Here is a 25,080-nt window from a genome sequence, read left to right as displayed (position 1 = left end):
CTATACTACAAACTCCGAAATCACCTCCATACTCTAGAGATACGAAAACCATCTCTACAAATCTGCTTTTATTGTTCTCCTATACTCAAAGCACCGACATTTACCCTCTACTCCTCGGGAGATCCGTACAAATCTCTCCTATAACCTATACTCATACATCATCCGTCCACCTCATACTCCTCGAGAGACCCGTAAACGTCTCTCCATATATCTCTACCCACCTCTACTATCTCTACCTATCAAACTCACCTATCTCTCTCTATCCTTCTCTCTAAACCAGTCATAATGGCTGCTCCTCCCGCCTCCAACTTCTTCTACCACACCTGTGCCCGCAATCAAAAGGGCCAATTCCCTCCTCGTCCATTCAGACCCAATGGACCAAAGCCATCGCCACCATTCAACCGTACCAACAATACCTCCTCCAACGCTCCTCATCATCAGAGGCAGCCAAACCACCCTCCAAACCAACCATACAACCATCAAAGTGGGCCATCGAACCCACGGTCCCAGAGACCATCCGGCAACCCTCACTACAAATCCAATTCTGGCATCTCCAAGCCAGCACCCCGAAAACCATATCGTGACTCCGATGGAGATATCTCCATGACCGACATATTTGTCAAGTCTCAACCTCAAAAGAGACAACCTACCAATCCTCCTCCAGCCAAGAATAATCCGAACACTGGCCGTAAAGCCAACACCGACAACATCAACACACCTCATCAATATCGACGCGGCACACTCAATAAGTCCGCCCCTAAGAGACCATTCTCTAAAGACTTCGACGGGGATACTCCCATGTTCGACATCCTCGACATGGCCCCCACCCCGACAAACCTACCTGTCACCCAACCGATTCAGCTACCATGCTACCCAATAATCTACCCTTCCGTCGACTTCGACGGCGACTCCATGATGCTTGAAGCCTTCTAAGGCAGTAAGTACCTACCTCCTACCCTCAACTAACCCACCTACATACATACTAACCTCCACAGGCATCCCCAACCACCAAATCAAACGGACACCAAGTGGAGGGAACAAAGAAAACAAGGGCTTCTCTTCATTCATGTATAACATGAATCTATTCTATATATCTGTGGGGACGTACAAGAACCAGCATGTTATAACCGAGGGGGCGAACTCAAGGCCCAAGTGGAGGATATCAAAGAAACTTTGGGGATCAATCTTCCTGTATTTTCTCTTTTATCTCTTTTTCCTTCTTATCTTTTTTTGTGGGGACGATTCAGCGAAGCATGTTATCATTTCCTTAATGTCTATTGTCATGTATGGCGTCGTGCCACCCCGGTCCAGGTTTTCTTCCCAGACACTGAAGGCTAAAGACAGTGATGGGTGTTTTCCCTGGATTCCGCCTATCAGGTTTGCCCGAATGGGGGGGTTGTCTTAGCCTTTTAGTTTTGAACTGAGTTAGAGACAATCTACAAAGGTCTCACTCGCAGTTGGGCTTCTTGTATGTGTAGTCACTACTATTGGTCTGATGTAGGTGGTAATGTAGATGTTGAGGGCAATAAAGTGTCAGGTGATTTGTCTGTCTTCGATGGGATCCTACTACGGGATGCTATAGCTTTGACAGTAACAAGTTAATTGACTCCATAGGAGAGTAATGTGATTTCGTAGAATCATCATAGACCATGGTAAGGTATTTGGATTGCTATAGTGGAGTAGCTCTTTTGTTCATCTGACCATTCATGGTCATCACCTAATTACTGCTATGTACCTATAAGCAACACAACATCTCCAAACACCTTGTTTCGCTCGCTTCAATACATACAAAACCATCAAGAAAAACGGTATAGAACACGTGGAACCCCTTGCTTCTCCCGAACCCATCCCTTACACTTCGACCGCGCCGGGCGAAATAGCAAGGATCACAACAAAAGCAGTAACAATCAAAGCAGCAGCCACAAATGCTGTCAAAGCAACACTACCACGACTAGCTGGAAACTTGCCCCGGATTATCCAATACTGACTCTCAAAGTAGCGATGAAATCCAACCAGTAGGATCAAAATTGCAACTCCAATGAAAGTAGTCCCTAACGGCTTACCGATGCTCCGAAGCCGTGATGAGGCAGATGTTACCCCTATAGTGGGATCATACGCAGCGGATGACAAAAGGGGAGACATATGAGCCGACATGTTGGCGCTGTTTGCGTTGGACCCAGCACTATTCAGACGGAATAATTGGGTTACCGCAATGCCAATCGACGCAAAGGCTAGCGATGTCCGCAGCCATGCCAGAAAGGTTCGTTCTAGAGGTATCCAAGGGGATCCGTTTAGCTGGGTCGTATACGGACGAGAAAAGAAAAAAGCAAAAAAAGCAACAGCAGGCGAAACATACCCAAAGCAAGATGGTCCCGGGCCACGCTGCCTTTATTCTCTAATTCCAAACTTCCATATTTCTCCGCCAGCCGGCTATACCACGAGCCGCGCGGTTCTTCCGAATCACACTGGGAGTTCTGCTGACCGGGATCCCGTGAGACCGTGTTGTTGTTTGTTGATCCTGAGTCCCTGTTCCGTAGACCGTCGGTCGAATGATAGTTGCGCCGGGATGTGTCAGAGTTGCTCACGATGGGGGTGACCTCGTTGACTGGTTGCGATTGGCCCTGGTCAGGCACGGTGACCGTTTCGAAGGCAGCCATGCGGTGTGGCTCACGATGAGACGAATGGGATGAAGATCGTTGCGTGGGAGATAAGACGTTGGCCTGTCTGGCGTACGGCGCGGTCAAATCAGAGGATTCCATGATGGCGTGCTCGCGGGATCGCAGGGTTTATTACACTAGATAGATGCTAGGGCGGGAGTCTGGATCTTTTCCTCAAATGGATCAGGTGGATAGCTAGAAAGCGGATGTCCCCAGCTGCTGAGCGGTGGGGTTTACGCTGATCAGATCTGTTGTATGATCAGACCATCGAACTCATTAATGAAGACAAAGGAAGGAGAGAGAGATCCAGAGGGACTGTCTTCAGCTCGTCCCCTCCTCTTAGTGTGTGTGTGGCATGGAGCAGACTAGCCCGACGAGAAAAAAATTAAAATAGATTTGTTTGCTCTTTTCCTTCGAACAGCCATCACGCGCTCCAATCCAGAAGGAGTATAGCGAGTGGTGTCGGACATGCAGCTAGTCTCGCCGGTGATCACATGGAGCGATCGCACTACGCCTTGCTGGGCCATGGCGTCATACCCTGTGCGCCGCGGGTAAGCGGTCAGTCTGGTTGATGCCTTATTTATGCCTCAGGCTAGCAACATACGAGAAGTACTAGTATGTAAAAAGGGCTATCAACATCGGCCGTACACACTGGAGACCTGCAGCAAATTGCATTGAAGAAGAAAACGATCCATGAACCATGCTCCTACGCATCAACATCCAGCACCCTCCCCGCTTCCCTTCTCCCCAGCCACTGCGGCTCATTCCGAGCGGGCTGCAACGCCAATCCATGCTCCATGCCCACATATTTATTGCACCATCCAATCACATTCTGATACCAGACCAAACTATTCTCCCTGCCCAGGACCCAATGGTTCTCGTCAGGAAAGTTCAAAAACCGCGTATCGATCCCTTTCATCCGACAAACGGTATAAGCGGCCCATGCGGCCGTAATAGGGCACCGGAAATCTCGATCCGAATGGATCAGAAGTAGTGGCGTCGACCAATTAGTGAGATACTCCGCTGGGTTATACCGTCGCCAGATCTCCTTTACGCTGGGATCGTCACGGGCAGCATCCGGAGCATTCGAGAAGTACGGCGAACCGAAGGAGCGCGTGAGCTCCTGCACTTGACCCAGATCATCACTCAGAAGCTCGGAAACAACGTCGAAGATGCCGTCGTGGCTGACCAGAGCTTTGAGCCGCTTGGCGAGAGGCTGTCCTTCCAAGAAAAGTGCCAGGTATCCCCCGTAGCTTCCACCCGCGGCTACAGCTCTATCAACATCGCACTTGGTCGACAGATTTTGTTCGATCCAGTTGAAACAGCGCTCGATATCATGGTAAGGGTGTCCTCCCCACTGCAGTGCGACTGCTCGTGCAAATTCTCCTCCGAACGAGTCGGATCCAGTAAAGTTGGGGATTGCGACGATGTACCCTTGTTCCGCTAGGAGGGCCGTATTCCAGCGCCAGGTCCAGGCGTCCATGCTAGCGGAGCTGGGCCCGCCGTGCATAAAAATGAACAGAGGATGCTTCTCTTCTGAAGTGACGTCGTACCACGATGGCTTCACAATCCAGCATTGGACTGGAGTCTTGCCATCCGGTCCACCAGGGAATGTTATCGATTCAATTTGCTTGTCCGAAATACCGAAATAGGCTCCGTGAGAGGAGGATGAGTGGATGACCCGGCTGGTCTGAGACTGAGAATCATTGTCTACAGGAGGAGTCACGATTGTGAACAATCCCTGATCTGTAAATGACGAAGAGGTGGCCAGTAACCGATTCTCCGAGGAACTCCGGCCCAGCTGATACAGTGATGAGACGGAGCCAGGGATCTGCAAAGCCACTGGTTCCACACTCTGTGTTCTGTCTTGAACAATAGTAGTTGGGAGAGTAACTTGGAACACACAAGCTTTTGCTTGATGGTTTGCAGTCAGATACAAAGATGCACCGTCGTTTGCCCACAGAATGTCGTCTGGAAAGACATCCCAGTTCTGGCTTTGACCGAATGAACTGACTGTTCGAAGAATTGAGACAATACTCAATGTCTCTGTGTTTAGCAAGACAATACTCTTGTGCGACCACTCCTCGTTATTCTGATCAACTAGAAAAGCGACCACGGGGTCCCGAGGCGCAAATCTCGGGGTTGCTACGATATCCGCATGATCGGGAACCTTTATCTTCTTCAGTGCAGGTAACTCGGTCTCCTCAAAGGTTGACAGTGGAAGAAAATATAAGGAACTCTGCGATTTTCTCCATTCTGTGTCCCCTGGCTCTGTTGTTGCAAAGGCAATCCCATAAGACGAGATGTCGAGATCCGGGGAGCTTTGCGAGTTGGAGTAAAAGGGTACTACTAGGCCTGTTCCTCGTAGAGCATTGACAGGGCCCTTAGTAGAGAGATGCCATTGCTTAGAAGCCAGGTCAAGCTTCAGAACTGTATACCAAATAACCGATCTATATTGGTCAACGTACGTGTCCCATCTTTTGGGTCGACTATGAGTCCATTCCCGGGCGGTCGTATGAGCCTTTTCTGCTTTGAGGGTGTTGTGCAGATTTTGTTCGGCATCTGCGGGTGCTGTGAAGACCAGTGCAATGTCACCGTTGTCCAAGGCTTTGGTCTTTAAATTCCCTGGCTTAGCATCGATAGTACCCGCCAAATATGGTCTGATACTGGTATTAGAAATATCAATTTCATCATGGACAAGGCAATCATACCTGGTCTTGTGATACGCATCGCCAATCCATAACTCGGTGTTGTTTTTGCCTTCTCTTTGCCAAAGAAGCGACGTACCAGACAGCCAGCAAAACGAAGACTCCTTGGGATCATTGGTGTACCGGGTAGACTCTCCGGTTTCTAAGTTGAGCAGCTTGGCCTCAGAGAAATCTGCGTGGGTGTCGAGGTCGTATGTTGAGACAGTATAGAGCGCTACTTTCCCCTCATCGTTCGGTACTGCTGCTGATGGTCTTGGGGCAGTGATCAATAATCTATCAAGAAAGTGGTTAGCGATTAGTACTTCCAGTCATTGTTCGAGATAACTAAAGGGGATACATACTCAGGAGTGAACTTTGAATGTCCCGACATTGTGAAAGATGACGATGGTAATGATAGCGCTGATGGACAATCCAAACTGCACAAGAGGGATGAGAGTGAAATGGTGACAACTGCAATAAGCAAATGAGGGGAACCCCCTCTTTCAATAGTTCGATAACGGCCGGAGCTCCGATGGTGATTAACTCGAGAGCGCGGAGAGACTAACCCACACGAGTTAGGAAACTATAGGTGAAGGATGCGAAGGATTCAGGAAGTAGGCATCGCTTACTGGAATGGAAGCAGGGTGCTTTCAATCAATTAGTTGTATGGATACATGAGGTTTCTGACGATGCACCGTCCACCTAACTATTTGTCCTTAGGCCTCTTCTTCGCCTTCTGGCGTGAACACATAAATATATTATGTATCTTTAAAACATTAGGATTAATCCAACTAAATTATAGCCATTTCATTATATTGTCTATGACTAAAACGCCTAAGGCATTTTAATGCATGCCTGGACCCTTGGTGAAAGACAACTTGATTATTCCGTCATCCTTAGTGTCGCCGTCACCTTTCTAACTGCCATCTCCAGAATGGCGTGCTCTGTTATCAAAATCACCACAAAAAGACAGGTTTGATTCCTTCTGTTTGATAGATATTGGCTCATTGATGCCTCTGCACTTCATAGGTCCAGTGTAGCTCGGGAAGTTTCAAAAATAATAAGAGAAGACGGTATGCATAGTGAGAGATAGGTACGATGCAATAGCTGATGAAACTCCTACACGAATCCACGGATCTCTGTGATCTTGCGTATAGTAACTTTCGCTTCAACTTCTTCTACTAAATTAAGAAAATCGGTGACGGCTATTATTATATTGATTAAGAAAGCAACATGCAACGCACAAAACGCTGTAAAACCTATGAGGATGTAGTACTGCAGGCATAAGAACATGAACATGCTATCTGGCGAGACGCATCGCCTTGTGAAAGGGAAGTTCCCTTGTATCAGTTATGATAAATTCAAGAGGTCTAACTATGCTACATTTAATCGGACATCAACCACTCCGGAATGGCATCATCATCTTCCGGGTCTTGCGATAATAAAGAAGCCTCTTCGTCGCTGTGCGTTTCTTGGCTGGTGATGCCAGGGGTTGGGGAGCGCGAATCAGCTGCTTGTACAACGATCCGGGGATGTGCAGAGCTCGGAATTGTCGTAGTAGATCTGAGGATCGCTGCCTCTGAGTTCTGAGGAGCAATCTGCGGTGTGATATGCCCCAAGTCCTCTTTCGTCCTGTCTGGCAGCAAGCCTGAATGCTTACCCATGAAGCTTTGAATCGGGGCTGCCTGACCTGCAGGTTCAAACTTTGAAGTGACGACCAGATCATATCGAGGAAGTGCTGAGCTATTCCTTTGCAATCTTGTGATGTTGCTGCTTTGCTGAGGCGAAGACACCTGATCGGCGCTTTCTTCAGGAATGAAACCCCCACCGAGCATATCCGTCTCTGTAGTCGAGAGAGACATGTCTCTGCCTGTAGGTCCTGAAGGTCCCCCTTGAGAGGGACCAATCCAGTCCATCACAGCAGCTGAACTGTTGGCCTCTTGCTCCGGCTCCGGAATAAAACCGCCGCCGAACTCTTCTGGGTCCTCCACGTTTTCGTTTGTCTCCGGCTCATCTGCATCTCGCTCGCCTTCTACAACATAGCCTTTGACTCTCTCTGCAATGCGCATTTTCAGCATTAAGTGCTTCCAAGCCTGCAGTGTTTCGGCAGACTTCCTATCTAACTCGGCCTGTAACTTCTCTCCTTCCAGACCATTCAGCACTTCTTCAAGTGCCTCCCGATACTCAGTGGCAACAACAACTCCCTGCAGTATCGCGGTCCCATGGCGCCCCTTGAAGCTGAAACCAGTGACAGCATCCGCATAGTCAATAGCAAGAATCTTGGCAGCTTGACGAGCATCTGGATGAGCGATATGGACACCGCCTAGAGGTACCATGCTAGGTACATAGACATCCAGATTCCCATACATATTCTTGGGTATTCTCCCTCCAACTACTGGCGGAGGCTGATACACTTGTGTCTGATAATAAGCGTACAGAGGTGTCTCGGAGATGGAGTCATCCTCCTCGTCATTGAGCCTCCCCATCTGCGGCCTCCTTGATGTGACACGCTTCAATGGTTGTTCACCTGGCTTGATGTCTCGTCCCAGGCGATACCAGCGATCTGCACTACGTAGAGTATGCACATCTGATCGGCGATATACGGGCTCCAATACTTGATTCTTTGACCCTGATTTACCAAGGCTCACCTGCCCAATCACCCGTTTGGGAAAGACAACCTCATTCCGCCGAAGATGCCTCTCAAGAGCATAGACAGGATGGTCCTTGAAGTCTTGGATATTCCGGGGCATAGGCTCTGCGGCTGTCTTGGCAGTCAGCTCGCTGATCTCCAGTTGGTCCCGGTCTTCCAAGAATGGCTTCTCATAAAAGCGCAGCACTTTATTCCACCAATTGACATGATTCCCAATGGAATCCACACGGTGTTTGTGAGTTTTTGCGTTGAAAGCCTTCGCATAGCGCCTAGTGACATCTCTAACAGAAGCATCATCCTCAAAGGCTACCACGTAGCTCAGAAGATTGTAAGGATCGTTTGCTGGAGGCTCGAATTTAGAAGGCTTTGCCATAGACTTGGTAACCAAAGCATCGACAGGTATCCATTTATTGACTGCTTCGTTAAAGGCTTCAATCCAGAATATGGGATGCGATGATTCACGGATAGGCCGGGGAGAACCTTCGGTATGCTCAGCTTCATGCTAGCATTGACAATAGGTGCCGAACTTACTTTGAGTAGGAGTTCCAGGGCGCCTGACTGGTGTGAAGCGTGGTCGAGCTAGCCTTTTCACAGTCGAACGTTGTGACATTTGCGATTCTCCAGCAGTTGGTTGGGTAACATTTTCTGAAGATTTAGACACTGGAGCAGGAGTTGCCGTATCCTTGAATTTGTCCCGAAATGATAATGGCTGCAGTGAGCAGACAAGTCTTGCTTCAACGCCCACGGACCGTAACAAAGCACAGAATAACTGGGCGCCAAAGTCACGAGAACCTTGCATTGTTCGCGCTTGTTTGATGAAATCCTTCCTTGAGAGGAAGACCTCGGCATCACTTATTATAGATTCCTAACAGCAGTCAGATACTTCTGCGACATATACAACACCGAAGTTATTTTACCACTCGTTGTCTGACGCCATCAGGATCGTCTATCCACAAAGGTCGTTTCAGCCCTGGCTTGGTTACCTTAAACCTTCTATTGAATATATCACTAGCTTGGTTCAGCCCGTCAACGAAGGTTGTTGACCTGATCTGTTGCGGCCTGTTCTCGGACGGATGCAACAGTGAGATGATATTTTTCGGCAATGTCCGTTTGAGAAAGCCCTGTATAACGAGAAGAAAGTCAGGAAAAGACTAGTTCCCTATCGATTGTGGTGTATTCAGTCTCCTTTCCATTTGCTGCTTTCCCACATGTTCTCTTTTAGATACTCCATGTATGCCTATTTACCCGATAGAGGTGGCTGAATCGGAATCGGACGTACCTGTAATTCCTCATCATTGCACCAAAGATTGCGTATCTGCACATGGCGTAGAAGGCAAAGTAGATGAACTTTATGGATGCTTAATCTCAACTGCTTTTCAGCAGTGGTGATCCCCCTTCGCTTAGCAACTACCTTGCGCTTCTGATCCTCGGGCCGACCCAGTGTGACCTGAATCGAGGTATCATCCGCTTGACTAGTCTGCGGAGCTTGCTGAATATCAACCTCTTCCCACTCCATACCTGATTCTTCGGATGATGATGGCGAATCATACACCGTTTGCACAGGTTGAACTGTAGAATGGCTGGCTTCTGAGGTGATAGCAGCATCTTGATGTACAAGCTGGGAGTCAGATACAGGATTGGGACGGGTAATCCTCCTTCTTTTGGGTAGTTGGCTATCATCTGGCCTGGAGGTCTCTCTGATTTCAGCCTCAGCCAGCATTTCTCGGTAGACCGCTGGAATTTCATGATCCTGGTCTTCGCGCTGCCGCCGAGAATGGTTCGAAGCAGCTCCCGCTCTTCTGGAGCGAGTAGTGGGCCCACGACTCGCCATCATAGGATGTTAGACACAAAACGACACCTTTCACCTTCAGAATATGCCTCAAACATTCTACCGTACTGGCCTCGAATCGTCGCTTGAGTTCTCACTCGGCAGGTGCATTGATGACGCTTATCCAGGCACGTGACATCATGGTTCACCCTGTTTGCCTGGCGCCGGACCGTGCATTGTTCCGCGCCCTGCGGCTGAAAGCGGGGAGGAGGCTCTGTTTGTCCATGTTTGTTCATGTTTGTTTATCGCGCTTGTTGACTTGCCGCGACCGCATTAACTACACAGTACTCTATCAAAAGATCTTCTGCCTATACCACATTACTAGACCGGCATCCACTCCTTCACAATCTCTCCCGGTCTCCCGGATCGACTATCACCATGGAGCTTGTCAATAATGGGGCAGACTATACAATAGAGGATGTGTGTACACTACCCCTATCCTACATTGCCTAATGCAACAACAGCGTGAGCTAACACGCGCAGTGCCAAATGGCCCTCAAAACAGCGTTCTTCGAGCGCGAATATGACAAAACACTTGGAAAGACAGCACAACTCATAGATGAGGAAAGGCGCCGCATCCTTCACGTTGACCAGCTTCTCTTGCAATTTGATAACGAAAACCTACAACTGCAATTGAAACAATATAAACAAGATTTAGCACGAGCTAGAGATACCGAGTCGGATATTCGTAATTTGCTGCAAGATGCCATCCAGGAACGTGATCAGTTGCAGAGCTCAGCTCACACTGCAACTCACGAAATTGAGAGCCTTCGAGTATGAGAGCGCCCTCCGTTTTCGAGAATAGCCTTTACTGACCAGGATCTTATAGCGCGAATTGGCATCGATGAATAGCACAACCGCGGAATCTAGAACCCTTGTGACCGAAAAGCTACGCCTCACCAAGGAGCTGGCTAATATGCAGTCCGAGGTCCGCAGACTACAATTGCAGGAGAATTCCTTCCAAGCACTGGTTACTGAGAAACAGGAGCTTACCCGTCATTTGAATACACTTAAGGTGGAATTTGAGAACGAGAAGAGGGCACACAGGTCCACCATGGCCCAGGGAGCACAGCAAGCAGATGAGATATCTGTCTTGACTGCGAAGCTTGAAGAGCAACGCAAACAAATTGCAGCAGAGGCTCGAAAAGTGTCTGCTACTCAACAACCAAATAACACATGGCAGTCGGAGAAAGCTGCCCTGGAAGACAAAGTCGATTCTTTGAACAGGATGTTACGGACCCTAAAAGATCAGTTGCGCCAAGCTCAGACTAGCAGCCAGACCAACAGCCGATTTGACAACGGCAAAAGCAGTGGTCCTGTAGAACAAACGAGAAAGGTTCCCCTCAAAGACTTCTCATCCAGGTTCGACCCTGGATTGGATATCGCGACGCCAGGAGCAGTCCGTGTCAAGGAAGGAAAACGGCAACCTACTGCGCTTCCTGGCCAGAAATCTGCCTTCTCCATCACGCCATTTCTCAATCGCACCAATGGAAACCAGGATACCTCTGGCGATGGACCAGACAATAGTGGAGGTGCTGGTCATCTCAACAGCGATGATGAGTCTGCTCTCGAGACTTCATACCTCGAGGACAAATTACACGTCAAGCAATCTGAAGCTGAGCCACGCGAACGCCGCCCTATCCAGGCCAAGCAGCGCTTGGATAAACCTAAGCCGGCAATGAATCCTAAAAAGGGGAGCGGTCTGATACTAGATGATATTGACGATGACAGTGATATCGGATCCATTGGCGCTCTTGTTGCCGGTCAACCGCAGGTCCGGACGAAACGCCGCAAATTAGGGGCGCAGAGTAAAACTATATTGGATGAGGAAGAAGAGCTAGAGCCTGAGAATATTCGCAAACCGGGGAGGAAGATTGGTCTGAGTACGGGTCACACCACCAGCTTACAGACTGCCCAAAGTGGGCCCACTCGTGGCTTCGGTGGGTTCGGCGGATTCTCTCCCTTAAAGAAGGAGAGGAAACGACCGTAAGGGTCATAATCAAGCGTCTCCCGGAAACTCGCTTTCCAACCTCCGTGGTACTACTTTCCTTGTCTCTTCCTGCGCAAGCATTCATCGCACCGTAATAATTGAATCCTGTAAGCTCTATTTCTCTTCATGTGAGATTTCGGCAAGGAGGCAACAGAAGGTCCTGGAATAGTCCTTCATGCTGTCTTCTGTAACATTGAGACGTGCTTAATGAGTAATTCTAGACTGGAACAGACTGTATGACTAATGCGCTACTTGGCATGATGAACCAATCAGAAGCTATAAAGATGACGCCATGGGAAGCCGCTGTACTATCTGCCTCAGGCTGCCACGTGCTCCGCCTCCGCAATAACGCCGAAGATAAATTATTAACCCAAGTACTGCCTCTACTGGCATTTGTCCGCGTCGTCTCTTCTTCGTTGGTCCTATAGTTGCTGTTGGCCCATGATGAATCCATCAGCCGCAGGCCGCACGCTCCCAAGAGCTCTAAGAGCTACTCGGCTTTTCAATCAGCATACAAGCTTGTCTACAATTACCGGGAGTCATCGAATCCAAGCCTCCTTATCGCCATCATGTCCGGCAACATACAGGGCGCTGCATACTACCCGATCGCAAAAGTCACAATCTGTCCCAGCCTCCAATGCCGCTGCGAGGGACTCGTCTAACCCCGCCATGTCCTTTCCGTGTCTCGATGCGCAGGATGCAAAGTCTGCCCAGCTCTCCGCACGATCTCTCCAGTCAGGCCCCGAACCTTCATATACCACTGGTCACCACCAAAAATTCCACTGCGAACAACCGTTACTGCTTGATTGGGGAGGTATACTTCCAGAGTTTGACATCGCCTACGAATCCTGGGGCCAATTGAACTCTGACAAGTCGAATGCTATCTTACTGCACACGGGTCTGTCGGCATCCAGTCACGCCCATAGCACGGATGCCAACCCCAAGCCCGGCTGGTGGGAGAAGTTCATCGGACCCGGCAAGCCTTTAGATACAGATAAATACTTTGTCATCTGCACCAATGTTGTTGGTGGATGCTATGGTAGTACTGGGCCTTCGTCGATTGACCCCTCTGATGGAAAGCGATACGCTACTCGGTTCCCTATTCTTACGATAGACGACATGGTGCGGGCACAGTTTTGTCTCCTGGACTCCCTTGGCATTAGCAAGCTTTACGCCTCTGTTGGATCTAGCATGGGTGGTATGCAGAGTCTTGCTGCCGGTGTTCTTTTCCCTGAGAAGGTTGGCAAGATTATCAGTATCAGTGGTTGTGCGCGAAGCCATCCCTACAGCATTGCCATGCGGCACACTCAGCGACAAGTCCTAATGATGGACCCGAAATGGGCCCGTGGTTTCTACTATGATTCCATCCCTCCACATTCTGGAATGAAACTTGCGAGAGAAATCGCAACCGTGACATACAGAAGCGGTCCGGAGTGGGAAATGCGGTTCGGACGCAAACGCGCAGATCCTAACAAGCAACCTGCTCTGTGCCCGGATTTCCTGATTGAGACCTACCTGGATCACGCAGGAGAGAAGTTCTGCCTGGAATATGATCCTAATAGTCTTCTATACATCTCCAAGGCCATGGATCTGTTTGATCTCGGTCATGCTCATCAAACCCAGACGAAAGCTCGAAGAGCCGAATTTGAGGCTAAAATTGCTGATGGCGGAAAGGCCCTGCGCGAGAGCAACATTGCATGCAGTCTGACTCTCCCAGAGGCACCGTACGAGGAGCAGCCCTCTGTAACCGCATCCGCTCCTGCTATGGACCAGGCTGTGGGTGGCGGGGATCTTGGAACAGATGCGCCCCCGCAGGATCTTGTCGCCGGCCTTGCGCCGCTCAAGAACCACCCGGTCTTGGTCATGGGCGTTGCCAGTGATATCCTTTTTCCGGCTTGGCAGCAGCGAGAAATCGCCCAGACCCTTCGGGCTACCGGAAACAAGAACGTCGAGCACATTGAACTTGGAGAGGACGTTTCGCTTTTCGGACATGACACGTTCCTCTTGGATTTGAAGAACATCGGCGGTGCGGTGGCTAAGTTCCTGTGATCAATGTATTCGGGGTATGTGTTTCAATATTTTTCTCCCCTATGGTAATGATGAAAGCGGGCGATGATTTGTGTTTAGCGTGATGCTGTGTCTCATTTCATTCCACGGCTGTAGATATTACCTCATCTCCTTTTCAACGTCCTGTATCTAGATATATATTACACTTCACGAACATGATCATCACCTAATCCTCGTGGAAATCATTTCCAACTCCCTAGTTATTATTAGTTAGCTCTGCTAGCTACTAACTAATTAGTTAGTCTCCTGTGGATTTACCTAATGGCGTGGCTGTCCCGAAGCGGTAAGGTCCCACTTCCTCAGGGTTCAAAATGTTCCGAGCCGCTTCAACCAATGACGATGTCCGAATTCCTGGGCTGGGATGCCGAAAACGCCGACTCCCTCTTGAGCGGAGCGCATCTTCCGGCGCGGTCCCAGGAGACCTACGGCTTCCACATCCCCAACTGTTCCTCTCACCTCTCTTCAGTGCTTCTTGTCGTGGCTGTCCTTGGATGGCCTATCTCTTATCCTAGAATTGATGCTTCCCCACGTCTAATGGAGCTGTTACTGTAACTATGTCTGTGCTCTGTTGAATACAGTTCCCGGACAACCCGCACGACAGCTCCACGGTGGGCGAAAAAGAAAAATTTAGGAAAAAGGAAAAGCTACGATCTAGGCTCGCCTCCTTTTCAATTCGATGAGCTCGCTCTCCGGCCGCTGAACCCTCTAACATCTCGATTCTCACAACGTCTTCTTTCTTCTTCAACGCCAGCTCGACAGCTACAGTGGCCGAAGGCCTGCCCCATCGCAGTGAGGGACCTGGCATTTGCGCTCGGCGAGACCCCTCCGTTTTCGCTCTTCTTGGACCAGCTACGACTTAGTCTATTCAATTGCAACACTTCTCTCATGGTATCCGTCACTAATGGGGGCCCAGGGCTTGAAAGCCCGACCCTGTCCGACTCGCGAAACACAGGTTCGGCCTTGTCACGATCTCCGGAACGCAATGAACATCGGAAACCACAAGTACCAAAGGCATTGGCTGGGGGTAGTGCACAAGACAAATATATCCAAGGCTTGGAAAGTGAATTCAAATTAAAGCATCTAGGTGTGCTAGGTGTACTAGGATGGATATTGTATGATTGTGTCTCGGCGCCCAAGCCGCTTCTTCTTCGGGGACCCGATTTTTCTAATTTATCCGTGGTTCCTTAGGTTCTTGCATGTTGTCGGGATATTCTTTTTCACTAAAGGATTCCTTCTAACTCGAATGGTGTTGGAGAACAAGTCGTCCTGCGACGTACTCCCTTTCGACGAGGCAGCGACTGTAGGCAAGAAAGTCGATGGGTGTTGGCACCAGAAGTCGTTCGACAAGGCCGTTGTGATCATCATCGATGCCCTGCGCTACGATTTTACGGTACCCTTTGCGCCGAGCGCAGAGGGTGAGTCGGCACAACTGTTCCATGATCGCCTTCCCGTCCTGTATGAGACAGCTGTCAATACCCCCGAAAATGCCTTTTTGCTTCCTTTCATTGCGGATCCGCCCACGACGACACTGCAGAGGCTGAAGGGACTCACGACCGGAACGCTACCCACGTTCATTGACGCTGGTTCTAACTTTGCTGGGACGGCAATTGATGAAGACAATTTAGTTGCGCAATTGCGCGCCGCAGGCAAGACTCTGGTTCAGCTTGGGGATGACACCTGGCACGCACTTTTCCCCGGCTACTTCGATCCTAATCTAACTCGCGCATTTGATTCATTCAATGTCTGGGACTTGCATACCGTTGACAACGGCGTGACTACAAATCTCCTCCCGCTTCTACATCCTGAAAATTCTACGAAATGGGATGTTATCTTCGGTCACTATCTTGGTGTCGATCACGCCGGCCACCGATATGGCCCGAATCATCAAGCTATGGCTGCAAAACTCGATGAGATGGATCGGGTCATCCGCGAAATCATCACCAAACTTGACGACAAAACGCTGTTGGTGGTGATGGGTGATCATGGCATGGACTCCAAGGGTGACCACGGCGGTGAATCTAATGATGAAGTCGATGCCGCTCTATGGATGTACTCTAAAAGGGGCATCTTCGGCCGTACAAGTGCTGAAACAGCCAGGCCTCCCATGCTCGCTCGCGAGCGCTTTGTGCCTCAGATCGACCTTGTGCCCACGCTGTCTCTTCTTCTCGGAATGCCTATTCCTTTCAACAACCTCGGCTCGCCGATCGAGGAGGCTTTCATTGGGCCCAAGGGGAACGATTGGAAGAACGTGATGTCGGTCAACCGGTTGACTTCCGCTCAGATTAAGAGGTATCAACGGGAGTACACAGCATCGCGAGGTATTGAGGACAGCCACCAATTCCAGTCCGAGGACCTCTGGAGGGCGGCGGAAAATAGCTGGCAGAAGCTTCCGAGGATCGGCCGGCCCAGCCAGGCAACTTTGCTTTCCATTTCTGAGTCCTACAAGGAATACCAGAGACACACTCTCCAGCTTTGTCGTTCTTTGTGGGCTAAATTTGACGTACCGAGCATGCTCCAAGGTGTTGCAGTCCTTTTTGCTGGCATTGTCTTGCTGGTGTTCTATGCACGAAGCCTCAAAGCCGATCAGACCGATATTACCAAGCCTCTTCTTACCCTTGTTGGAGCAGGCTCTGCTGTCGGTGTTGTCGTGGGTGCCTTTCTGTCGTTCTCGGGCGTAGCGGAGATGCCAGTCGCCGAATCATCTGCTCTGTTGGCCGCCGTGGGAAGCATAGTTGGCGCGTCATGGACCATTTTTGGCGGGTCAGCCGGTGTGTCAGTGCCGCTACCAAGCAGTCTGTGGGGCTGGTTGGCTGTTACCTTCACGATCACGCAGTCCATCGGATTCGCCTCCAACTCCTATACAATCTGGGAGGATGAGATTCTCCTATTTTTCCTCTCCACCTTCGGTGTTCTTGCTGGTGTATCCTCGATGCGACAGAAATCGACCGCCGACAGGGTTCTGGGCGTCTATCACTCCATCCTCTTCGTCATCCTCGGAAGGATCGCGTCCTTTTCTCGCCTGTGTCGCGAGGAGCAGATGCCTTTCTGCCGTTCGACCTATTACGCGTCTGCCACTTCTTCGACTTCTGCACCCTGGCAGCTTGCTGTACCATTCCTTGTGGCGCTTATCCTTCCCACTGTTGTACGGTCATTTTATGCCGGATCCAAGTCCTACGAAGGTGCCGCTACTCTCTGGATTGGCTTGGGTTTCCGATTGGGGCTGTTCATAACCTCCGTCTTTTGGGTGCTTGAGGGGGCTGATGATGGCGAGTGGCTGCCCTTGAGCAAGGAGACTTTGAAGTCAGTTAGAGTGTTCTTGGCTCAGCTCGTGCTAGCTCTCGCATTTGCTGCGGGGACAACAGCATTCATCTATTCTAAGCCTTGCATTAGCATTAATGTCAGCCAAGGGAATGCGGAACCGGAAAGCAAAGGCAAGAACCTGGCGCCACCCCAGCCAGCAGGACGCACCACCGTTACGATCCTCGGGTTTGGCAACGTACATGGGACTCGGTACTTCCTCCTCGTTGTTAATTTCTGTTTGGGAATCATCCTTCTGCAGAAACCCATGGGTCAGGGTGCCATGGGACTTTTGCTTTGGCAAATTCTCTCACTGCTAGAGATTCTGGATACGAATGGTCTGGTCCTTGGCAATTCAGCCATTGGGCCGATCGTTTTGGCTCTTCTCGGCTCCTTCTACTACTTCAAAACTGGTCATCAGGCTACTCTGAGTAGCATCCAGTGGGAGACTGCCTTTATCCCTCTCTCCTCCGTTCAATACCCATGGTCCCCCATCGTCGTAATCCTCAATACATTTGGCGCACAGATTCTTACTGCAATTGCCGTCCCTCTCACCGTCCTCTGGAAACGCCCTCTTCAACTCAGCGATCAGTCATCCTCCTCCCCGAAGTCCAGCAACCCTTCGATTAGACTCCTCTCTGACGTTGTGCGAGCCGCGTGCACCTACATCCTCTACTTTGCGACTATTAACCTGGCCACTACCATGTGGGCTGGCCATCTCCGCCGGCATCTCATGCTGTACCGGATCTTCAGCCCTCGGTTCATGATGGGAGCCATTGTGCTAGGAGTCGTGGACATTGTTCTCATCATTTTCTCTGTGGCTGGTGTGCGGTGGAGCACATTGAGTGTAGGAGAGATCTTTGGGTGGTAGTGATCTCTCCTTATTCTTCATGGCGGATATTAATTCTCAGCCATCCTGGCTTTTCTTTATTTTTACTGCCAGATGATACCCGAAATGTGAGTCCCCTTGCCTAACATTTCGGCCTGGGGAAAACTGTAATATATGGTATCTCCGTATACCATTCTTTTTCGTCCTTTTTGGGGCTTGAATTGGTGAGGAATCTAGGCCGGAAACACTTGGAACCATTCCTTATATTTCCTTTTAGCTTGCATATATTTATATTTCTCGAATAATACATAACTCAGACCCAACTTTCCAAGCACAAAAGATTAGCGGAACGTAATACCCGAGATCCCAAATCAGGTTCTGATAAAATCAGCAAGCCTTGCTGTTAAATCCTGTCTCTGTCAGGAAGATCCGTGGAACTGGCACATTAAGGGAGCACAGTTTATGGATAAGGTTTTATTCAAAAAGAAATCTGCTCTCACGGCACTTGCTATGGAGCCATACTATGTACGTATTTGACGCATTTGCACTGGCTGATCAATTATACTATATTAATGTTTTCCCGAGCATCATTACTTCTCGGAGTCTCATGTAAATACATAAAAGCAGGGAGTTCCCAGTCACATCCCCATTGAACGAGGTCAATCTTACCCTTTAAGCTGCCCAAGAAATTGATAAGGTTTACATCGAAGTCAAATCCAGACTTGAAACAGGATTCCGGACGAAGCTGCAGAACAGATTTTTTAAACTAGCGCATAGGCCAGTGCTACTCGTGTCTCAAGCTCCAAGTAACACTGATATACTCACTATTTCAGTAAAATTGTGACAATGGTCGATAATAACTCGGGGTTCTGATACGCAAGCAGTAATATTGTTCTACTGATACACTGATCATATTGACCATGAAAATAGCGTTGCGTGCCAATAGCCAAATATGCGCAAGGAATTGCTCTACAGGCTGCACATGGCTTTGTTCCATGACAGAGGAACATTCTATATATCGGTCAATTTACTATTCTCATGTTTATGCAGATTCCTCAGACACGATGTATTCAAAAGCTAGTCGGCTATAACAACAACTGTAACCTTTTTCACAAGGTAGATAGATAGCATGTGCTCTGATCACGTCTTAATAATGTCATGGGACCGGCCTGAACCAAAGTACGTCCATCATTCCACCAGTGACAAGAAAAGTCACGACGCTCATTTGACCCTTTATCTGCTCAGGGGCGTACCACCCATCTGCAATCGTGTGTATGTACTTTCACTCTTCCTCCACCCAAGAAATCCACCAGGCAAATGACTCTCCCTGACTCATCATCTCAGCTCCTCTCGCCAGTGGATCACACAGTCCCAAAGGTGTATTTCACTTTCTATCTTTCTTTCCTCCTGAAAAATCCACAGGCCGGCGTTGAGTCGATCCAGAAGGGTCTCACAACCTTGATCAATCAACTTCCGTTCCTAGCAAAAGATGTGGCGCCCTCCCACGATGAGAACCATGACAATGTCCACTGCATCCAGCCTCCGTCAGCCAAGTCCCAGTCCATACCTATGCTGCAAATCAGACATTACTTAAATGAATCTGTCCGGTCAATGCTAGCCACTGCATCTTGTACTGGGGCCGAAGACCTGCAATATTCCGAGCGATATGCCCCTTTGCTAACGGTGATGGATCCCCAAGAAAGCCAGCCCATACTGCGCTTCGTTGCGAATGTCATGGTCGATGGCATTATCCTATCCCTCAGTTTCAACCACATGGCTGCAGACGGCACAGGGATCGGGAATATTCTGGAACTGCTGTCAGAGTGCTGCCGAAATGAACAGAAGCATGTGGGACCTCAACGGTTCGAGTTTGAATTGCGCCGTCAGCTAGCCTCGCCCAGTACTACCGCAGAAAAACGACCGTTAAATACATTCTGGGAGACATACACTCCCGAGGAGACCTTCCATTGTCTGGATTCGAATACGTGGTCCACAGCCACTACGTCAATGGCGTCGGAGTTGAATACGTTTCGATTCCGAATTCCTATCCGCAAGGTGAAAGTCCTGAAAGACATCTGCACTTCTGTGCTGTTATCACATCCCGAAGGAGACAACATGCTAAGTAAAGAGCCCGGGGCTTTTATATCGAGCAACGACGTGCTCACAGCGTTACTATCCATCTGTCTTCAGCAGACGAAACCTGCCGAACTCGCTTTGAAGGATGATCACGATTACACCGTCGCATTTGTTGCAAACCTCCGTTCCCGAATGCATCCACCCTGGCCGGAGCACTATATCGGGGTCCTGCTTACTATGGTACTTGTTTCTCGATCCGAACTAATCAATTACGTTCACGAGAAAAGGGTCGATCTTGTAGCCAGTGAGGTGGGTCTCGATAAAGACGAGCTAAAACAAATCACAAACCTGGCTATGAACATGCGCAAGAAACTGCAGGATGTTGATGACAGATATGTTCGTGGGCTACTCGCTCATATGCAGCAACAACGGGACTGGAGCCAGATGAATATCAAAGGAGGAGATTTCTCATATTCGAGCATTCGACACTTGAAGGTTCACGACCTAGATTGGGGTCCGGATTTGGGCAAGATCACGGGATTCCGGTTGTTTTTTGGTTTACTTGAAGATTTTTGCCTCATTCTTCCCGCAGATCCGGGGGGAGACTGGGATATGCAGATTAGTTTGCGGCCAGGCTATCAGCGGGCATTGATGGAGAATCGGTTGTTTCGGTGGGCTACCAGTGATTAGTTAGCGCATTTAGTAGGGACCAGACATAAATTGATCGCGTATGGCAGTTATTGACGGCGGGTTAGAGAGAATGGTACTGGCAAATTTGCTTATGGAGGCTGCTACTACTACTGAGTCAGGCACAATTCTGTTTCTCCCTCTCCGTCATTCATTGGGGGCAGTTCCGAAAATATATCATCTGGTCGCCAGGGTTACGACTACTATCGATTCCAAGCATGAGTCACCGCGTGTCTATGATGAGACTGAGCTACTTTTGTATATGAATTTGACTATCAAAAGTAATACATAGACCGATGGATCAAATTTGATACGAACTAACCATGGTAGCCCTCGTTCAATGGCCTGAACCAAGAATTCTGCAGAATACCGTTGATTGTGGGTCTGCTTCGGCCCGGGGCCCCTGGATTGCCCATGTGGCCGGGAGTCCACTTCAAGAAAACAGAACGAACGTCTCGGGGCAAGTAGTACTCGTACTACTTACCCCTACTACTGCCAACCGCCGTTGGTGGCTGGTGGCTGGGTAGGATGAATACCTGTAATGTTTATCTGGGGCTGACCAATGGCTAGACGCGTGCCAGAGGCAGAAAAATGACAATCTTGTTAGGATACCATAATGTCTGGAAAGGTGAGCGCTACTAGATATTCCCCCAAGCAAAAAGCCGAAAGCAACAACTGTAGAGAGACGCCACGTAGCAGGCAAAGGATCTGGTGAAGAGTCTGTCAAATGTCAACGGAGTGAAAGCGCCAACAGAACTGTTTCCCCTGAACTAGTCACGTGACATCAGCCACTCCCGTCCGGGGCTGTGTATAGCACTGGGACCCGTTCGTTGGCGGAGTCTGGTGGACACTTGCAACACCACTCCTTTGTGCGCTATATCCCTTTGTCTGCGATTGTGTTTGTCTCATGAACTGATTGTCTTCCATCTATCTACCTGTTCATCACTCGGCCCCAAATTTCTCTGGCGGTTATCCAGCTGGCGCGGAGGATGGCGACTGTTTGTTGATCCGCCAGTTCAATTAACCGCTGCGAACTCCTGCTTGCTTCTTTGGCCGTTGTTGGTTCATGCTGAAATCGCTACCATGAGTACTTTTGACATTCAATCTCCCCGGTCGTCATATGGCGAACCGACGCAGTATGATACTGCCTCCTACTATGCCGAACCGTCGCAGCCGCCGCCAACCAACGTCCTGATGAATGGCTACCGCAACGCCCTGAACTCGCAACCCGTGGAGAATTCGCCTTACAATCATCCGAAGCCCACCAACCCACAAAGCTCAACATTGCGCAATGCCCATGATCCCGTCGCCATGTACCTATTGACCGAGACCGCCATGACCGATAGCACACACTACGAGATCTTGTCCTTGGAGGAAGTGGAGGGCTTGAAGAAGGAGCACAAATTCTTGTCTAGCAGGTTGAATGCCGCCAAAGGGAATTTGGCCCTGGAAATGAAGTTGCGCGATGCGGCCATGTCGCTCAGCCGACTTTACACCACCAAGAGCCCCCGGACGAGCGGAGAATATGACCTGGACTCGTCCCCCGATTCTCGTCGGAGCCTTCTGGGGCCCAACGGCTCCACCCCGGATAAGACGGAGGAAGAGCTCGCGCAAAGCACGCGGAAATGCGAAGAGCTGGCTAAGGAGGTCTGGAATCTGGAGCAGAGAGTACAGCAAGTCAACAACAGGTTACTTGAGCATACAGCTGGGATCTTGCAAATGACACATAAGGGCCTGAAGAAAAACCTGCAAGGCAATATGGCTGATACACCTGAGACCCTCGCCAGCCCCAATACGCATGGTAGCATGCACGACTTCGACGAGCGGAGCCTCTACAAACCGATCGAGTATATGGATGAGGCTCACGGGTCCGAGGCGCGGAACGGACGTGGGTTGGGCAGCGCTGGGTTAGAGGCGATTCAAGATACAGAAAGAAGATTGGAGTATCTAAGTGGACGGCTACGGAATATGATCCTCCAGTCGAACCCAGACAGCGGTCTTGCTCCTATCCCGCAACCCTCTCAAGGTCAAGATCCAGACTATCCTACAGCAACGTGCGAAGCACACCTCGCATATATCGAAGAGGGATTGGACATGCTTGGCTCGAGCGCTTCCGGCGGTTCGTCCCAGGCCAGGGGTGTCGACTACGATCACGAGCAATTAGAAGAGATTAACGCACGACTGTACAGCGTTGTCCAACAGTCTGGGATACCGCATACTCAAACTTTACCACCCCCACCAGATTCGTCTCAAAGCGACGCGGCAGAACACCTCGCCTACCTCAGTGCAGGAATCAGTGGACTTGAAGGACGGATCGACAAACTGCTTGAACAAAAGAGCATCCTCACGACACAAATCCAGCAACAGAGAGAACTTAACTCCAAATCAGACGCAGAGAGAGATGCGCACATCGCTGAGCTAGCTGAACAACTGACCCATGTACGCAAAGACCTCGAGCTATCAGAGAGCGAAGGTCAACGGTCGAGGGAGGAGCTGGATCAGGCATGGGAACAGCTGAAGATTATGCAACAGGAGCTAGAAAACCGCAAGGAAGAGCACAAGATGGAGGATGTTTCTGGCGCGATGGCGTCCGAAAAAGAGGCGCGCGCGCGCGCTGAAGCGGAAGTCGAACGCTTGCAAAGTATCATTCAGGACCTCGAACGCGAAAAGGAGTCACACGCTGAGGCTCACGACGCGCGAGCCCGAGCAGAGAATGAACTTTCCCGACTAGAAGCTCACGTGGAAGAATTACGGTCTCAGCACAGTACTCACACGGAAGAGCTCACTGCAGCGCACTCCCAGGCTCAGGCAGAAATCACACGCCTGCAAAGTGTGCTCGACCAGACTCAAGGTGAAACCGATGCTAAGATTGCAGCTGCTGAGGCGGCCCGTCTTGAACACCTCCGTTCTCAAGCTGATACTCACGCTGAAGAGCTTGCTTCAGCGCGCGCGCAGGCAGACAGTGAAATTGCGGAGTTGAAGGAGACGATCAGTCAACTGCAGAGTGAGGTAACTTTGAAGGCGGAGGCCTCTGAAGCGCACGAACGCACGACACAACAGATCCTGCAACTCGAGGAGACCATGCAACTGATGCGCAATGAATCAGATGCCCAGATAAAGGAGGCTACGGAAGCCCGGACACAGGCCGAGACCGAGGTCGCTCGTCTGGAAGCTGTATTGGGTCAACTTCGGGCCGAAATGGAACCCCAGCTGAAGGAAGCAGTTGAAGCACGTGTGCAGGCCGAGGGTGAGGTCTCACGCCTGGAAACTCTATTACACCAGCTTCGAGCCGATGTAGAGGTGCTCGAGTCACAGTTCAAACAAACTACGGAGGCACGCACTCGTGCTGAGGAGAACGCCACGCGCTTGCAGGCGGAGTTGACTGAGATGGAAGGCGAAGTTGTACGGACCCAAACTGAGCTGACAATGGCGAAGGCCGAGCTTGATGGTGCCTATGGATCTCGAGCCCAGCGTGCGGCCGATATTACAGCCAATCCTGCCATTCAAAGGGAATTTGATGCGCTGAACACCCGGAACCTGGAACTTGCCGAGGAGTTGGCAGCGCTTAAGGCCGGAAAGCCTGGCAGCAGCGACCTGCAGAACCGGGTGGAAGCACTCCAAAAAGAACTGCGGGAGACCGTTGACGACTATGAAGCAATGACGAAGGCTAGTATCGAGTTCGAGAAAGAACGCGAGAGATTCGAGAGTGTTATTGATGCGCTACGGGATCGCTGCGAGCAACTCGAGACTCAGCTTAACGAGGAACGGATCAGCTGGATGGGTAGTGGTCGCGATGGCCACTATGAGAGCACATCGACGATGGTGCTGAAGAATGAGTTCAAGAAGATGATGCGGGACACGCGTATTGAGAACATGAAGATCCTTAAATCGGAACAAGAAGAACGTCGCCGGCTGGAAACGATGATCAGGAATCTGAAGAAGGAACAAACCAATATGAATGGCAAACCTGGCATCAGCCCGAGTATCCCAACCCAATGACCGCCCCTGTTGGAGCCTGCTATGGCTATGTGATGCTATCCAGCGAGTCTACCGCCCATCGGAAAAATACCCCTTAGCATGCCAGATGCGGCCCCTACGATGCCCGTCTGCCATACGAGAACGCGGAGAGCCCCTTTGACCCTGATAAACTGAAGCATTGTTTCCTCGCCGTGACGCTGAAGACGCGTACGTTCTCCGGCTGACTCATCCAGTTGTGTGCACAGGGGACGGGGCTTCTAGATGCTGCATAAGTTGTAGCAGGGCAGGCGACGAAACCCGAAAATTCAAGGCTGTAAATATAATAGACAAATGC

The 25,080-nt window shown here is 50.1% G+C and overlaps 8 protein-coding genes across 8 annotated transcripts; 5 read left to right on the top strand and 3 right to left on the bottom strand.

The window, feature by feature from the left end:
- Positions 1-285: 285 nt before the first annotated feature.
- On the top strand, positions 286-933 carry An09g02850 (uncharacterized protein; the record flags this gene model as incomplete). Its single annotated transcript, XM_059749686.1, has 1 exon — positions 286-933. One exon carries the CDS (start codon positions 286-288, stop codon positions 931-933), a length of 648 nt encoding a protein of 215 aa, XP_059601354.1.
- A 918-nt stretch (positions 934-1,851) lies between these two features.
- On the bottom strand, positions 1,852-2,759 carry An09g02840 (uncharacterized protein; the record flags this gene model as incomplete). The annotated part of the gene is made up of 2 exons (XM_001393561.3): positions 1,852-2,267; positions 2,357-2,759. The coding sequence occupies 2 exons, from the start codon at positions 2,757-2,759 to the stop codon at positions 1,852-1,854; spliced, it is 819 nt and encodes a 272-aa protein (XP_001393598.1).
- A 604-nt stretch (positions 2,760-3,363) lies between these two features.
- On the bottom strand, positions 3,364-5,735 carry An09g02830 (uncharacterized protein; the record flags this gene model as incomplete). The annotated part of the gene is made up of 3 exons (XM_001393560.3): positions 3,364-5,317; positions 5,369-5,638; positions 5,707-5,735. 3 exons carry the CDS (start codon positions 5,733-5,735, stop codon positions 3,364-3,366), a joined length of 2,253 nt encoding a protein of 750 aa, XP_001393597.1.
- A 994-nt stretch (positions 5,736-6,729) lies between these two features.
- Positions 6,730-9,825, bottom strand: An09g02820 (uncharacterized protein; the record flags this gene model as incomplete). Its single annotated transcript, XM_001393559.1, has 4 exons — positions 6,730-8,474; positions 8,526-8,859; positions 8,912-9,115; positions 9,274-9,825. 4 exons carry the CDS (start codon positions 9,823-9,825, stop codon positions 6,730-6,732), a joined length of 2,835 nt encoding a protein of 944 aa, XP_001393596.1.
- A 375-nt stretch (positions 9,826-10,200) lies between these two features.
- Positions 10,201-11,812, top strand: An09g02810 (uncharacterized protein; the record flags this gene model as incomplete). Its single annotated transcript, XM_001393558.3, has 3 exons — positions 10,201-10,242; positions 10,306-10,596; positions 10,652-11,812. 3 exons carry the CDS (start codon positions 10,201-10,203, stop codon positions 11,810-11,812), a joined length of 1,494 nt encoding a protein of 497 aa, XP_001393595.3.
- Positions 11,813-12,256: 444 nt separating this feature from the next.
- Positions 12,257-18,047, top strand: An09g02800 (uncharacterized protein; the record flags this gene model as incomplete). The annotated part of the gene is made up of 4 exons (XM_059749685.1): positions 12,257-13,838; positions 14,118-14,427; positions 14,458-14,963; positions 15,106-18,047. 4 exons carry the CDS (start codon positions 12,257-12,259, stop codon positions 18,045-18,047), a joined length of 5,340 nt encoding a protein of 1,779 aa, XP_059601353.1.
- A 1,111-nt stretch (positions 18,048-19,158) lies between these two features.
- On the top strand, positions 19,159-20,771 carry An09g02790 (uncharacterized protein; the record flags this gene model as incomplete). Its single annotated transcript, XM_001393556.3, has 2 exons — positions 19,159-19,277; positions 19,319-20,771. The coding sequence occupies 2 exons, from the start codon at positions 19,159-19,161 to the stop codon at positions 20,769-20,771; spliced, it is 1,572 nt and encodes a 523-aa protein (XP_001393593.3).
- A 613-nt stretch (positions 20,772-21,384) lies between these two features.
- On the top strand, positions 21,385-24,767 carry An09g02780 (uncharacterized protein; the record flags this gene model as incomplete). Its single annotated transcript, XM_001393555.3, has 2 exons — positions 21,385-21,396; positions 21,543-24,767. 2 exons carry the CDS (start codon positions 21,385-21,387, stop codon positions 24,765-24,767), a joined length of 3,237 nt encoding a protein of 1,078 aa, XP_001393592.3.
- Between the last annotated feature and the right edge of the window lie 313 nt (positions 24,768-25,080).

The sequence above is a fragment of the Aspergillus niger genome, assembly GCF_000002855.4.
Source record: "Aspergillus niger supercontig An09".
NCBI classification, from domain to species: Eukaryota; Fungi; Ascomycota; class Eurotiomycetes; order Eurotiales; family Aspergillaceae; genus Aspergillus; species Aspergillus niger.
This window is presented reverse-complemented; position numbering and strand designations above follow the sequence as displayed.